General features: G+C 37.8%; 2 protein-coding genes across 2 annotated transcripts in view; one reads left to right on the forward strand and one right to left on the reverse strand.

Annotated features, from left to right (window-relative positions):
• LOC127637918 (Fanconi anemia group A protein) overlaps positions 1 to 3112 on the forward strand; it is an 86761-nt gene extending 83649 nt beyond the window's left edge. Inside the window, exon 42 of the mRNA XM_052119168.1 lies at positions 2964 to 3112. Within this exon, the coding sequence (XP_051975128.1) occupies positions 2964 to 3044 (81 nt within the window). The 3' untranslated portion in view covers positions 3045 to 3112. The remainder of the gene's footprint in view (positions 1 to 2963) is intronic.
• A 1313-nt stretch (positions 3113 to 4425) lies between these two features.
• On the reverse strand, positions 4426 to 13757 carry znf276 (zinc finger protein 276). Its single transcript, XM_052119178.1, has 11 exons — positions 13221 to 13757; positions 11886 to 12156; positions 9864 to 9910; positions 9468 to 9767; positions 9064 to 9133; positions 8611 to 8697; positions 8391 to 8495; positions 7087 to 7162; positions 5350 to 5467; positions 5169 to 5268; positions 4426 to 4769 (listed from the first exon to the last, which is right to left on the reverse strand). The coding sequence occupies exons 1-11, from the start codon at positions 13324 to 13326 to the stop codon at positions 4439 to 4441; spliced, it is 1611 nt and encodes a 536-aa protein (XP_051975138.1). The 5' UTR covers positions 13327 to 13757; the 3' UTR covers positions 4426 to 4438.
• Positions 13758 to 17500: the final 3743 nt, after the last annotated feature.

Here is a 17500-nt window from a genome sequence, read left to right on the forward strand (position 1 = left end):
ATATTTAACAGTCTTTATAAGAGAGGTGGTGTAGTGGGCTAAAGCACATAACTGGTAATCAGAAGGTTGCTGGTTCGATCCCCACAGCCACCACCATTGTGTCCTTGAGTAAGGCACTTAACTCCAGGTTACTCCGGGGGGGATTGTCCCTGTAATAAGTGCACTGTAAGTCACTTTGGATAAAAGCGTCTGCCAAATGCAGAAATGTAAATGTTATAAACATTAATTGTAATGATTGACAAATCAACCACTAATCTGGATAGTCTCTAGACCTTATTCGCGCTAGCGCCATCTTTGATTTTTAAGGGGAATGACAACGGGGATGTGTGGAATAAACTTATAGTCTCTTCAATGGCACGAACGATCTAAAGCTGTATAAAGCTCCTTGATCACATCTGATTTTCCACAATTCATGTTGTCTGGAGTAATCTGTTTACTGAATGCTCTTGAAAAGACGTTTTATCAATGTTTTGTCTGTGGGATGATCCAAAGACACTGCGGTACAGCCCATGAAGAAGAGACTATCACAGCCTTATAATTTCCATTAAAAATCAAAGATGGCGCTAGCGTGAATAAAGTCTGTATGTGGTGTTTCTCTGAATCCAGTGTTTCTGAATCAAAAGAGTCTGGAAATCTAGCTACTGGATGCTCACAGACTTTGAGGGCAAACACAAATGTATTTTTATTGATCACTTCGGTTTCTTTTTTTACCTCGTATGCTGTCATGCGTGCTCCTGAGCATGGCCGTGTCACCATAGTTCCGCAATGATGGAACATTACCGTGGTCCTTACATGGCAACGCGCTAAAGCTCGAGCGCTTAAGGCATGGCAGTAGATCAGTAGGCATGAGACTCATTGTACATGTGTTTTGTTGCAACGCTCCTCGTAGGCATGCACTTATCACACGCATGCAAATTCTGTGATATTTTTATGAAGACCAGCTGCATTGACCTAACCTCAGAAATCAGATCCATCCATGGTCTTACCTATGCTTATGGCACTGCTTTTAAATATCTGAAATAGTGAATGAGTGAAAGATTTTGGACACAGCAATGATCTCATGTCACGTTAAATGAGAACAAATGACTATTCGACTAGAAAAATATTTCTTCAATAAAATCATTAAAAAATATTTTTTGTTGTGGATAATGTCGACTAATCGTTTTAGACCTATTTCTAAAGTCAGCATTATTTGTACTTTAGAAAAACTATTTTCATACCATGTGACTGAACTCAGTCAGAACTTTTTTCCTCAAACATTGTTTTTATTATATCCATCCGTGATGTCGCTCGACTTCTCCATCTTGCACTTAGTGTTGCCAGATCTTACAAGAGAATCGAGCGACCTGATCCAGCAGAACAAAATAAGCGACCCTAAATAATGCAAATATTTAATAAATACAGTTAGCATGTACACACAGTAATCATCTCTTTAATGTGCTATCAGTGCTGGGTTCATTTTTATTGTGCTCTGAGAGCCAATCAGCAGCCAGCTCCCAAAAAATGTGATTGTACACTGAAAAACAAAGTTGCACTCGACAGTATCTCACAGGAGACGGATGATATGAGCTCCACTGCTTTCACTTGCATTGTCACTGCTCATTTGCATGAAGTTCAACTTTTCTCAACTTTATCATGTCACTCACAACAGCCATGTCTTTTTGAACATTTTATAGACTAGAAATATAGTTATACTAACCCTAGTAACAAGGGCTGTTTGTAACACAACCCAAAAAGTGTTTCTCTCTCTCTCTCCCAATTTTGGACCGATTATATGCAAGGAGTGCTGAAGTCAACAGATTTCAGTCATAGAATTACCCATCTCAGTGTGAGAAGTGTAATGATGCTGATGCTTTCAGAAGTTATTCATTTGACCTGTATTTTTACTCCAAAAGCATAGGTGGAAATTGTCATTTTAACCCCCATCCACAAAATAATGGATTTTGACCATCATTTAAATTTATCTTTCACCAGTAAAATAAAAAATGATCAAAAAAACTTTTGGAGCTGTTGACCTCTGTTTGAGTTGACATGGAATGCCCCTTTAATGGAATAGTTGACCCATAAATGAAAATGATCATAATTTACTCGTTCCATACCCGTATTACTTTTTTTTCTTTTTTTTCCTTCAGTGTAACAAGTGAATGAGGATTGGGGCTGCCAATCTGCAAAATGACAAAAAGCATCAAAAATGTGTCATAAAGAGTTTATTTAAAAGCTATTTTTCAACGTTTTCAGTAGTCATCTGATAACTTTGTATGAAAAACAGTTATTCACTCATACTCTTCCCTTCTGATGAGCTGTTAACCACTGTGACTGAATCATTGACAACTCGAGAACCAGACCAATCTGGTTTTGTGATTTGATTCAGCCAATTCATTGAAAAATCCCAACTCAAAAGGACGATTTGTTCTCTGAACTCACCAGGAAGGGAACTTCATATACATAATCACTGGCCAGACAAAGGGAGACAAAACAATACAACTTTATTGTCAAACATAGTTGAAATGTGTTGTTTGACCACACTGGTTACAACAGGAAAAACACAATAAAATGTAAAGTGTCATTCACCTGAGGATATTTGCATCCTTAAAAACAGATGATGTGTGCATTAGCGTCTGCCAGCAGGCCATCTTTACGTGTCTGTGTTCCCCACATAAAGCTATCATATGACTTCAGAAAGCATTGAGTATCGCTTGAGTCGTATGGACGACTACTGATAGTTCAGTGGAACAGCTTGAAGTGAACTATTGCTTTAACACCCGCAGCAAACAGCCGTTTTATTTCCAGAACATGTATAAATCGTATAAATTGTTACATGTATTTATGAGTGTTCTGAACACTTGTTTGTATTTGATTATTACAGACTCATGACATCATTAATCTACATGTGTTGGGTGACACACAGTATCTGTGATTATTGTGAATCTGCGTGTGGTGTAATGTTTGTTTTTCTCCTGTAGCTGCAGTCAGAGTTTGAGCAGCTGGATTCAGAGATTTCAGCATCATTCATCACCTTCAGCTGTGACACACACTTCACATGAGACTTCCACAGCTGCAGGATGCTTGAAAAACACGATCACATATGAAATCATACGTAACACTCACCGGTGTGCTGAACTTTTCATGTAATTCTCAATAAACTGAAATTCTTCACTTTTGTCAAAGGGTTTAAAGTCTGTTTTACTGAAGATTCAAATAAAACATGACTGACTGCCATTTTAACATCAAAACTCTGGGTCTCATTGCATACGTGAGCAGAAAACGTTCTTGCGCAAAATTTTGGTTGGATTGAGAACCGGTGCGTACGCACATAAATGTGTTCTTGCCCTCTTTCTGCTCCATCTATCTCCATATATAAGGGCTTTCCATACAACCTCTCCTGTACAGCTACTGGTCACTCTGCAAACGTATCTCTAAAGGTGAGAACAATACATTTCTATACAGACCTTGACCACAACTACACGTCGACTGCTCTTAAACAGAACCTGTCTAAAATGGTTATGTATCATTTTGTTACTCTGAAATAAGACACTTCATTGGGTCACTTAGACATTCAATTCTAATGTTAAATGTAACTCTGCCAGCAATTATTTTGGTTCTAAATTTGATCCTACATTTAGAAAAAATCTGTGAACTCTTGATGATCTTTGCAAGAAAACATTTGCACACATTAACAGTTTGTGAATGAGACCCAGTGTCTGGACTGACATCATCAGCACACACGTCTATGAAAATCTGTCATTAGCTCTTTTCCAAAACCTAGTGAGCTGGCCAAGGTCTAAAGCAGTATCGTGTCCTAAATGAAGATTCTGGCAATCCTAGAACCCAGTGAATAATACATTAAAGTTTGGCCAAACAAGAAATGTTTTCTTAATGTTTTCATCCCCACACCTTTTGACCAATGCATTTCCATGACTTTTCCAAACATTTTATAGAGCTTTCCAGATGCTTAAATATTGTAGTGGCAAAAAAGCTAGAACATTATTCAATGCTATAGTTAATATCGATTTTTTTTAAGAATTGTATTCATTTCCAAGACTTTTCATGTCTGGAAAAAACAATTAAAAATGTAGCTACTTCAAGGATTTCATGACTGCTTATTCTAAACCAAATTTATTAAACACTGATCAAAATGATTCATTAAAATAGTTTGATTATTTTGCCTATATTATCAGCTGATTAGTCCATGATTTCTACATGTCTATTAGAATAGACACTTCCAGCATGGACAGCCAAGCGGTTGCGTCTGGTGTAGACAGTAGATTTCAAGGCAGCTCACTAGGGTTTTGGATCAAAGCTGTAATCTGTTAGTTGGAGCATGTTTAATTGCACAAGTGATGGTTGTAATATATTTAGATATCATATATATATATGATGAGCTCAGCATCATTAAAACACTGTTCACTTCCTGCTGTCCACATGCGACTGAATCACTCTATATGACGGTGCCGCCCACGAGTTTGGACGGAAGATTCTCCTGCACATAGTTCATGTCTGATGGGTTCGAGTCAGTCCTGGTCTGGTCTGATCTGAGGTCAGTGTGTTGCACTGATGAATTCTGAGGGTCTGACTCTGGAGGGATGGAGAGAACTCCCCCCTGCATGAGTGGATGAACCATCGACATGTGCACGTTCAGATTGTGTGCCTTCTCAAAGCGTTTGCCACATAACGTACAGGCAAACTCCAGGTCTGCCTCGGCCTTGTGTTTGGTCATGTGATACTTGAGAGACGCTCGCTGACGGCACTGGAATCCACACACCTCACACCTAAAACGCACAAACACCAGCGTTCATACAGACATCACTGAAAGAAAATCCAACTGTGTTCCCAACTATGAGTGACATGAACAATATTTTCAAGATGGAACTTGCAATGACAGTAATTCCAACATGGCATGAATGGACCATTAACAAATAGAAGTAACTCACTATATTGCGTGTGTGTGTATATATATGCAGAAGCACAAAAACCATATGCAATGCAAACCCAAGAAATGAAGCATTTTTCTACAAAACATGATGATTTGGCAGATATTCATTACTTAATTTCTAAAAAGCTAAACTCAAGCACGTCAAGGGCCTTGTGTGTACCCTGATGCGTGCGCACACACACTATAAAAAGTTCTTAAGATGCCTTGTTAGATTGAATGAAAGTAAGAGCCTCACTGCAGAGGTTTGGCTCCCGAGTGCCGCATCTGATGCACAGACAGATGTTTCCTCTGTTTGAACGTCTGACCGCACTGATCGCAGATGTAGTTCCGCACCTCTAGAACAGGAGTTAGTCACAGTTAACATTACAGCAGTCACAAACACACTCCTCCTGAGCGAGTGCAAGCCGCAGTGTTACCTGTGTGTATAAGTTTGACATGTCTCTGCAGGTATCTGTCGATCATGAAGACTTTGTTGCAGCCTGGATGTGGACAGGGTCTCTCCCGCACCTCCTCGTGATGCTCCTTGATGTGTTTCTGAGTCAACACATTGACAGGACAGAAATGTTGCTTGGCCATTCACACATACCAGTAAAAGAGTACGCACGCATGGTCAAGAGTGCGGACAGTTGAGACAAAAGTTAAGCCAATAATTTTTATTTGCCACTGAAATGGTAAAGATAAATATCAGTTTGTATGTGTGCGTACACTGCTATTATATTTCTGTAATCATTTTACATAACTAAAGAAATAAATGCATCATTTAGTTGAAAAGGACGCTTGAGCAGCTGCTTCTGTAAACTGCATAGCATGTCGGCAGTATGGCATGAAAACTGATATAAAATCTGGGAGCTTGTGATATTTTCAAATTTCAAAGGCACAAATATGTGACGCTACTCTACTGGGCACTTAATTGGCGGTCACTAAAATGCGATGCTACGTACAAAGCGGTGAAGGCATTTTATTTGTGGATGTATATATTAATGGTTAGACCGCTTTTGACTCGAGACAAGAGCACTATTGTGAGTGACCGCCATTTGCTTGTGTGATGTCAATGACCACCCTGAGGAGAGATCAGACACGAGGTGCTCAAAGTTCTCAGTTCCAATGAGTTTTGGATGGAACAGAGAGTGGGCGACGGAAGAGTGCAGAGCTGCGAGGGTGTGAAAGAGTGGCAAGAGAACGAAATTGCACATTTTATACATTTTTAAGTATTGTACACTGTTTTGCTGAACTGCAATTCATTCGTTTTTTGCATTTTAAATTGATTATTGACCAACACCAAAGATTCTCGAATCAAAAATCCTATTTCAAGATCAGTACATATGAATCGGCAGAATTAGTAATCGATGCGTCAATGAAACGAGTGAATCGTTACAACCCTAAAATTTATTGTTGGGTGTAAACTAATTACAAAGTAATTAGTTACTGTAATCTAATTACTTTGAGAGAAGCACTGACAGGCCTTGTTTTCACGGAGCACTCTAACAAGCTATGCGGCGGTCCCTCATTAATGCCATGTACCATATGCATTTGGCAGACGCTTTTATCCAAAGCTTTTATTACAGGGACAATCCCCCCCGGAGCAACCTGGAGTTAAGTGCCTTACTCAAGGACACAATGGTGGTGACTGTGAGGATCGAACCGACAACCTTCTGCTTAATAGTTCAGTGCTTTAGCCCACTACACCGCCACCACTCCACATGTGTTTGGCTTTTACAGTAGGGATTTTTAAGAATTTGTGGTAAATAAATTCCACTTTACAAAGGCTGCAAAGTGCTTTGTTTTTTAGTCAAGCCCCATCTGGGTTTGTTTTGTGCAAAAAGAGGTCCTAGATCATTGACACAATCGCTGTTGTGCATTTTTGTGGTGTGTATGTCAATGTAATGTCCCGGACATATCACCGAAGTTTCCGCCTGATTTCGACCTGCATTTAGAACTCGCACAGAGCTGAATAAAATGTCAGAACCTAATGTCAAAATTGGTAACTGCGTAATTACTCACTGGTTGTTCATAAGAATGCATGCAGTTAAAGATACACATTCACAACATTTTATTGTAATAACAGAACCTGAAAGATGCAATTCCTTATGATTCTCATCCTTAAGAGTGTCTGTCATTATGTGCATGCATGCAGTACAGATTATGTAGTATACCTTCATGCCGTCAGCTCCTCTGTAAACCGCTGTACAGCCCGGGTGAGGACATTTGTAGATGGTGGGCAGCTCCTCTCTAAATGAAACACAAAGTGACTTTTCAGTTACATAAAATGTTATTTTATTTAATATCATTTTCGTGAATGTAATAAAATTTTTGTGTAGCTGTTAACAGTTGAATTCAGAAATGTAAATACACCTTAGCCATATACATATAAACTCTTTTATTTTTTAAGAATTGTGAAATGTCAGGAGAATAGTAGAGCGAATTATTTATTTCAGCTTTTATTTTCTTCATCACATTCCCAGTAGGTCAGAAGTTTACAGACACTTTGTTAGTATTTGCTAGTATTGCCAGAATTAGTGTAACCTAGTCTGGTTTGTAGGCCTCCTTGCTCGCACAGACTTTTTCAGTTCTGCCCACAATGAACATGGCATCTTCAGGCGTTTGGAAATTTAAATTGTCGAACATTCAATATGTAAAACATTCAGGCAAGGATGGGTCCAGGATGATCAACTACTCATCCAACAAACAGCTGGCAAGTTTAATATTTTCAGCTGTTGTGCTTTATAGGACTGAATTTTTAGACAAAACCCTTCAGCCTTTAGCGTGCTGTTACTAGAAGCATGATAAACTCAGAAGTTTAGTCTCAAATGATCCTCTTTAAAGCATTGCTTGTGTACAAATTTATACCATCCAAAAATACATTTCAACTTCAGACACTATCAAACTTTAAATTGCCTGTTTTGAGCAATGTTTCTGCTTCAATAAATAGTTGCAGAAGCAAGTCTCAACAAATTGTTGGATGCCATGAACTAGATGTTGCGCGCCCACAATAATCTTTTAGTTGTGCACTTTTGAATATGGAGCGATGACTGCCCTGAGACTCCAAGTGCTCTGGTTACATTTAAATGCATCATTCTGCACCCAGGACGTGTAAAAGCAACAACAAAAATAAAAGAAATAATTTAACACTTTCAATTATAATATGATTATGTGGCTTTTGCCACACTACTGTTGCATAATAATTAGCAGTGTAAACACAATGTTTTCTCAGATGTTATCTGTTCAGTCGAAACTATCATTCTCTATATGGTAGGGTTTGATGACATCAGCTGAAAGGGAAAGATGTTTCAGAGGCAGAGCAAGTTGTTTCATTTTATTCAAAGATTACAATTGATTTTTTTTTTTTTTTTGGGAAAAGCACGTACTGAGGAATTGTGCACAGCAGGGAAAGGAACATGAATTAAGAAATTACATTAAGCGAACACTGATTTCATGTTAATGTGAAAATCCTTTTTACCGTTCTGACTTGAGGTTCTTCTTCCAGCCAGGCTTCGGTCCAGGCTTCCTACGGGCTTTGGATTCCAGTGGCTTGGGCTCTTTGCTGTTGTTCCTCTTTGAAGAACTGACACAATTAGAAGAATGTGAGAGGAATTTCTCTTTTAAGTCTTCCCCATGAATCGCTGATGGAGATACTTTGGCAGCTGAAGAAGATGAATGTGAGCTCATGTTTGTTTTACCGTTTGTCAGGGTTCACATCAGAGCTCTCTTCAGATGAACAGCTCTTCGTCTTCTCACACTCATCATCATCATCACTCAACATGTTCCTGAAAATATAACACTGGGCTTACTGATATTTTGGATTTATGCTATTATAAATGAATATTGATTCAGAAGTTGTACATTCAAATCATTCATCTAATGAATTAAATAGATATATTTATTACAGAAGTCTTTGATTCGTTAATATCCAGTTAGGTATTTCCATGCAACGACATCTAATGTGCCTTTCATGTGAGGTGACATTGAATGAAAGAGGAAGGTGCAACCCATTCATGCATTACCATGAAAGAGAAAATATCAACGGTATGAAAATCTTTTGTTTATAAACCCACGAAACTGTTACATCCCTAGACCACTTATTCTGTAAATAACACTCAGAAGTCAACAGTGAGGAGATCTGGAGATGTTACCTGTCTGAGAGCTCACTGTCAGCATCATCTCTGTCTATCAGCTGCGCCGTCTGCTCACCACACTGCAGGACTGACACATGAACAACACCAGGACATTACTTACACCAACTCTTCATTACAAACATAGTTACACAACCAGGTTCAGACGGACTTGACTGAATTTATGTTTTCGTGATCTTTACAAACCTTTTGATCTAAAGGCTTGTGCTTAAATGTCTAAGTTTTGTAGACTGAATTTTATTTAAATGTATGTAATGAGTTGGATCAGACTTCCCCCACACTTTTTGGACACTAATCCTATTGGTGTTATTTCATAGTTTGTATGACTATATTATTCAAAATGTGGTAAATAGTCCCAATAAAAATGGGTAGGTATAGTAGATTGATCCTCAGGCCCATCTCACCTCCAGTTCGGCCTGCAGGAGTGTTGCTGTGAGTTTTGCTGCTGTCAGCTCTGGATGCTGGTTGGTGGTTCTCATTACTTTCATATGCGTCAGATTGAGTGTCGGTGTTTGTCAGGCCAGTGCTGGTGTCCATCGCATACCTGTGACCCTCCACACAAGCCCACACAACCTTCAGAGCCCCCTGGCACTGCCCCTCCAGCACCTCTCGCAGGTCAGGACAGGAACGGCAGCCCTCTGCATGATCGTGAGCCCAAGACACCAGATCGCGCAGACACCTGCTGTCTGACTTCATGTGTGATGCTACCAAACACAGGAAATCAAAGACATGAAAACTCACTAAAACAACTAAACATGATAATAAACATACATGAACGACATATATCTGCATAAACTTACGGAATAAACTGATGTCTTCTTTTGTTGAAGAATTTTCAGTGCTGTTCCTGAAGGTGACATTATCAAAATTCAGTTTTGTAAGAAATATGTACATTTGTATTATTTTCATAACAAATGAGAACTGGCGAGGAGGTCATGTGCTTTACTATGATTCAAACAACAGAGCGGTGATGTGGTGTATTTAGGGTCCAAAATCAACTTTTAGCCAACCAAGCAATGTGTGAAACTGTCCAATCAAATGCTTTCTAGAATGAAAACGCACTCTCCCCCTACATCTGTTCAGGCATTGATGATGGCTTTGCATGGCACTTCAAAGGAGAACAATCCATGTTGTAGGGTCGTTCCAAACTGAATTTCCAATGAGATTCACTTACGAAGTGAATCTGGAGTTTTGTGTTCCTTGCCACAGTCGCCTTCAGCTTGCTCACTGGGGTTATTAATACAATTATTATTTAATTACTTATTTTTAAACACTATTAACAGATGTATTTTATCTAATTACACAATGATGACTCATCGACATTATAGACATTACAGTTTTATCGTCTGTTAAGGAATGTTTTCCTGTAAAGCTGCTTTGAAACGATGTGTTGTGTAAGGCGCTATACAAATAAAATTGACTTGACTTGAAGTGAGTTCTGACCATTATCACCTTTCAGCGCTCTGAAGCTCTAACATTGGAGAGTAATTGTCTTCAAAGGGAATATGGCATAGGGAGGATCAATATTGCTATATTAAGATCTTTTACTTGCGTGTTTCTCATTCATCTGCACTGGACTTGCACAATGGCTCCTATCAAAAAGTATTGTTTTCAAATTCGTTATTTTGAATATGAATTATATTTATTGCATCGTTTGTCAGTTGCATCAAAAGGTTGAAAGACTCAAAGATTGTTATATGCTGTGGGCTGATTATGTAGTATATTGTTACATTATTGTTTGTTCTCAAGACAAGAAAAATGGAGTCAGTATTGAGACAAGTTCTAAGTTTCCCCTGCTAAACACCATGGCGCTTTCACATTAAAAGCTAGATGAATGATTTCCATTAACACATTCACGCCTTTACAATTGGTGGTGCTAATCGAAAAGCAATTTATGGTTGAGTAGGTGGCGCAAAGGAACTTTCAGCTGGCCTGCCCTTCGTCCATCACAGATGATAAGAAGAATAGTAAACAACCATGGAATCAAGCAAAAAGTTTTTCTAGCAAACTGATAAAAAAAATAAAACATCTCTCTACAAGCTGCAGATGTGATGACGAGTTTGGTGTTGATTTGCTCAACGAGAAACAAAACATTCAAGACACTTTCACAAACTTTTTCAGTTCACCTGCAGGACAAGTTGACTGACAGTATTATCATGAATACACAGTGAGAGGGGCAAATGTTGTCAACTGGATCAATACAGATTTGTTTGCGCTAAGATTAAATGGGCAGAAACAGAAAGTTGATTTTTTTTCTATCCTTTTTTAGCACTGTGCAGTAAAAAAGACTTAAGGATTGATGTATCATGAAATCAGAGACATCCCTGACTAAAATGAATTAGTTCAATAGTCAAGTGTTTGGGAATTGGACTTCTCTGGTTGCATTTTATGTTTCACTCTGTAGTTTCAGTAAAGCCGCTGCCACAGTAACCGACAACTTGATTTTGAAAAACTCTGTGTCCAAATATGCATACTTTCCAAATATATAATATGCCAAAAGCAGCATGATGAATGAGTAGGGTGCCCAAATTCTCAGTATTCATAAAAGAGTAGCCAAGAAAAACCTGGATGACCTACCACATCCAGCAAGATTCTGAAGTGCACATCCATTGGACCCTTTACTCTCCCATAATGCCACAAGAACTTTGCATAGAAATAAAAGGACAGAGAACCACAAGTCTTACATTTTTCTAAATAGTATGAATAAATATATTATTTTCACAGCTGTTGTTATTACATCATATATTAAGGACACTGGAGAATGTATTCCTAAAGAGCATACTTTATTACCGGCCAAGAAGTGATGTAGTGTGTATCTGTACCTGTCTGCAGTGAATGGGTTGAGGTTGACCCTGTTGCTGAAGTTCAGCAGTATACTGTGACACTTGTAGAACTGAGAGTGGCAGTTGTTGCAGATGAACTGGGACAGACTGGGGTCTCTGTTCATGGGAATTCCTAACAGCCGCTGGAAGTCTGTGCAGAAGAGCGGATAAACGCCACACGACTCTTCCTGCAGCTGGGCAAACGCCTGCCGCAGTCGCCGCGTGGAAAACTTCCCATGACACAGACGACAGAACTCACTGCTCATTCGGCCTGTGAGTAAAAACAGAGGTCAAAGGTCAACATACTGTCATTAAGCACTTGCAAAAATATATGAAACATGCACAGCCTCGAGTGCCTTAAAATCAATAAATGCCAACCATCTTCTAGATCAGGGGTTTTTAAACAGAAGTTTGGGGAACCCCAGGGGTCCAAGCAAATTTTTGAGAAAACCTATTTTATTAAATGATACTCTGCTTTCTAAAGACTGGTTGGAAATCATAAGACACAATTAATCCTAATTATTTATTTTGTACATTTTATTGACAGCCTCAAGACTGTCGGTTTTATTTTGCTCACATGGGATTGTATTTTTTCTGTAATGCAACTAAATTTGCATGGAATGTTTCTCTTTATAACTTTAACATTAATCAGATAGTGGGTAGAAATAAAGCGCAATGTCAACTTAATACAAAGTAAATATTTGCCAGATAATATTTTAATGATTCCTTTTAGAACAAGGAAAATATATAACCCAATTATTTAATTATGGAAACATGTTGCCTTTATTAAATCACCCTTACCTATGTTTTGGGTATGTTTTTTTTTTTTTTTTTTTTCAGGGAAATAAAACATATAAATGTACCTTTAAATGTACACACAAGCTCTTTATATTTTGATTTTTATCTAGAGGAAGAGAAAAGGTACCCCTTGAGAGTGCCACCCCAGTGACTACCCTTGTAGCTCAAACAGAACCTTTTTTTTATTTTTTTTATTTATTTTTTTTTGGGAGTATACTTGAGTCTTTATACATGGAAATACAGTATGTAACTTTACACACACAAATATACATTTATAAAACATGAATTAGTGCTTGCGGAAGACCAGTCTTCAGCTCAACACTTCCAAAAGATAAAACAGGCAGCTGTTGAGATATTGTGGGTATAAATAAAATAAAATAATCCTATACAGACAGAACAGAAAGAAAAGGAGGAATGTGGTGTGTGTCAGTGAGTTTGTGTGTGCGGCTAGAAGTACACAGATATTCAAATGAACACTATAGTAAATTACAGAGTAGAGAGTATAATGTTCTCCTTTTTATATCATTCGGATCTCACCTGTGTGCTCATGTCTTTCTTCTCGAAGTTCATCCAGTACTGCAGATTTTCCTCTGCTTTTACTTGGTCTGCCTCTCCGCGTGTGTCGCGCGGCTCTCTTCATCATCTTTAGTTTAATCAATATACTTTAATAATGATCTGATTCGATGATGTTCAACTGCTGTTATTGAGATTTATAAATGTACTCATTAAACATCTCCTACTTGACTTGCAGCACGCGCTCTGAAAATCACGAGTTTTTTATATTTTTTTTATATTTTACACTTTGCATAAACAAAATGCATAATATCGCAAATTTTATTTTCTCAAATATTATATCAGGGAAAACCCAAAAGTGCATTAATGTCAACAACAGCAGCGGATGTGGCGTAATTGTGCGATGACAGCCCACAGCGCCACCTGTGACAGTCAAGAGGACTGCATATTAGCCTTATGTTTATTTGGAGTTCCGAGAGCCTACACCTACCTCGACCCTTAAACTATTTAGTTTATAGTTATCCAAACTTAACCAGATATTAACCCAGAGATTATTTAGTAGAGACGGGCCACTTCTATTAAAATGAATGGGAGAAAATGGAACTCTCGACAAAGAAGCTCTAAACGCTCAACGGATGTAAAAAGGATGTCCCGCCTTACGGTTAAAAGAGCCAATCTCTTATATACAGAAATCGTCTGTCAATCAGCTGTAAACGCGCATGCGCCTTATCTATACAAGCCGGGGAAATCTTAATTTTTTTTTTGCGTAATATGAGGTAAAGAATCACAATTTATGATACCATTATTGTAATATTTTATTGTTTATTTAAAATATGTTCTTTGATCGTAATATTGGCCAACTGTTTTTAAAATGTTGTCCTTTCTCCATTCCAGTAGATTGGAGCTGCACATTCATGACTGGAAATAACCTGAGAGCGTTCCAAAAATGGCCGACAGTTGACTGTCTTTTTTATTGAACATAAACAAAATATACATTTATAATGGCATTCGTAAGTGTAACAAAAAACAGTAAAGGCACACAAATAAAGGGGTGGGGGGTTGTCTTCATACACTTCCATTTATGGATAAAGAATTTACCCAGAATCAACATAATGATTTTTTGTCATCCAACAACATTTCGAATACAACATGGTTTCTAGAACAGAAAATATTTTTGTGCATACAGTTAAAGAAAGATGATCAGCTGTCTCTGTCAATTTGACAAAAAATACAAATGTTGTGGTCAATGTAAAATCAAAGTCTTAAAAATTTACTTGAAGGATATATATACCATTAAATATTTTAAATGTAGTTTCCTTTGCTTTAGGAGCCACTGCAAAACTAATATACTGGATTCGCAATTTTTGTGCAGTTGGTTTATCATAAACTTGTAGAATATCAATACTGTATAAAAGTGTAGGATACAATTTAGAATTAAAGGAAGAATGAAAATGTTTGTTGGGAAGCATTGTCATATAAGGTCATTACCATCAAAGAGAAGGAATGGGGGTTCACATGAGCCATTTAGCACGTGAACAAAAGTGTTTTGTACTAAGCGAATAAAACTTTTTGGAATGGCATTTATAATACACTCAAATTGTTTACGTTCACAATATAGGTTTTATTTAGTACAAAAATCTTTGAAAGTTAACAGACTCCCAACCTCATCCATTAAGTGAACTACAGACCAAATACCCTTTTCGAGCCAATCAATAATGCATTGAGACTTGTGCCTGGATAAAAAAAAAAATCTGTTATTCCAAATGGGGGTTCTATGTGGGGTAAAGTTGTGATTATATAATAATTTCCAATACAGCTAAATCTGTTGGTGAAAAGAAAATAATTTGACGAAGTTTTGAAACAATAAAATCACATTTTAACAGGAAATAAATTCCACCCAATCTCCTAAATATACCCCTGGGAATGCAAAATGCCATGTGATCTTCAACATACTAATTATGCACTGAAAGTCAAAGGCTTGTAATCCACCATTCTCGTAATCTTGTATGAGTTGTGCTCTCTTAATGTAGTGTACAAGGTTTCTCCATATAAAATTTAAATTCATTTGGTTAGTGTTCTTAACTAAAATGGAAAGTCTTGCCAGGTGCATCTATCTACCCTGTATCTTGCCTCTCTATTTCTAAAAAGAAATAGAGAGGCAAGATACAGGGTAGATAGATGCACCTGGCAAGACTTTCCATTTTAGTTAAATAAATCCTTCCAAAACTAGATAAATCCCTTTGCATCCATACATCAAGTCTACCTTTGCATTAATTCCATATATTCCAGATATTTAGTTTTTCATCCATGGAAATGTGTATACCTAAATATTTAACACTCGATTTGACTGGGATATTATAGCCTATATAGCTTCAAAGGGGCATTTGTGTATGGTGATAATGTCACATTTGCCAATAGTAAGTTTTAAACCTGAAAATTTGGAGAAATAATTAATTATTTCAATTGCTTTGGGAATCTGATCAAGAGCTTTTAAAAAATAATGTCGAGTCATCTGCCAATTGACTAATCACAATTTGCTGTGCAAACACATATAATCTTTCAATATCTATCCCAAAATGGGGCAGCCTTGTTTAACCCCTCTCTTGATGTCAAATCTATGTGAAGTACCTGTTGGCAAGGCAACTGAGCTATTAGTATCTGTGTAGAACAACTGAACAACCCTATGAACATTTTCACCAAATCCATACATTTGTAAACATTTAAAAATAAAAGAGTTATCCAACATATCAAACGCTTTATAGAAATCTTATTCAATTTTTTTGTTATAATCTAGCAAGTCTAAAACCAGTCGAATATTATTATGTATAGATCGGCCTCTAATAAATCCAGTTTGTGTCTCCCCAATGGTTTTTGATAAACCAAGTTTCAATCGATTGTTATGGGTTAACAAATTGTAGTCATTATTTAACAAAGTTATTGGTCGTAAATTATGGAAGTGGTGGTGGCGTATGGAAGTGGTGGTGGCGTAGTGGCTAAAGCACTGGGCTGTTAATCAGATGGTTGCTGGTTCTAACCCCACGGCCACCACCATTGTGTCCTTGAGCAAAGCACTTAACTCCAGGTTGCTCCGGGGGGATTGTCCCAGTAATAATTGCACTGTAAGTCGCTTTGGATAAAAAGCGTCTGCCAAATGCATAAATGTAAATGTAAATTGTCCAACAATCTAGGGTCCTTCCCTGGTTTGGGAATAAGCATGATTAAACCTTGTCTCATTGAGCTATAGGTAGAACTGGATTATTACTAATTTCCTGAAAAGCCACAAAAAGAAACTCCCTTAATAGACGGAAGACCATCTGGGCATAGATTTCTTCCTTTTTTTCCTTTACAGATTCAGGATAGGTTAGGCCAAGGGCGAGGCTAGCCCCTTTTTAGGGGTGCTTCAGCACCCCTAAAAAGGAGCTCAGCACCCCTAAAACTTGGAGTAAGAAATGTTGTTATTCTAAAATTTTTGTTCATCTTTGACAAGGTTAAATAATGTCCAAATCATACTCCGTAGTTTGTGGTTTAAAATGTATGTGAAAATGAAAACACCCCCACTTAGCAAATGGTGTCATCCTCTTCTCTTCTTCTCCTCTGTACCTGCACCGCTCAGCACGACACGCACGCAGACTGAGAACCCGTTATGTAGCGTTGTGAATCAACTAAGTTGCTCCAAAGCTGTGTCTCACACTTCTTTCCTTTTACTTAGAGTTGTTCCGATTCCGAAACCATATCGGTGAGTACTGGAGTCAGTATCCTGAATCACCATGGTACACCTATAATAAGTGTTTATTTTCGGACTATTTTAGTCCAGCGGGTCTACGCCGCTGTGGAGTAGCACAGGACCTGGGTGACTCGTCCATAGTCATAAACGGAGAGAAGTAGCGCCGGTTACAATGTTCTTCCGCAAGACGCGTGCAGTTCTGTTTATTGACTGCTAGAGCGTGAAACAAAAACAGCGCGACAAATAAACTGCGTACCTGTGTAGTGCGTACGTGTGTCTCTGTTGGTAAAGTTTATCGTTAATTTGATACTCATTTTAACAATCGGGAGTCATGTAAACATGACATCACGTGCGTCTTTTCTGGTCAGTCGTCATGGAAACATGAAGCCCTGGCGTTTGGACCAGAGTAAAACAAACATATCACTGTATACCACCAATATGTGTGAAAACACTCACTGTGGCTTTTTAAATGAATTGTTATTCATTCCTAGATTTATATCTGTTATATTTCAGTTGTGGCTGACTATCAAACTAGACAATAAAAGAAAGTTTAATGTTTTTCTTTTGCTGTATTTATTCA

Source organism: Xyrauchen texanus, chromosome 46 (assembly GCF_025860055.1).
Source record: "Xyrauchen texanus isolate HMW12.3.18 chromosome 46, RBS_HiC_50CHRs, whole genome shotgun sequence".
Lineage (NCBI taxonomy): Eukaryota > Metazoa > Chordata > Actinopteri > Cypriniformes > Catostomidae > Xyrauchen > Xyrauchen texanus.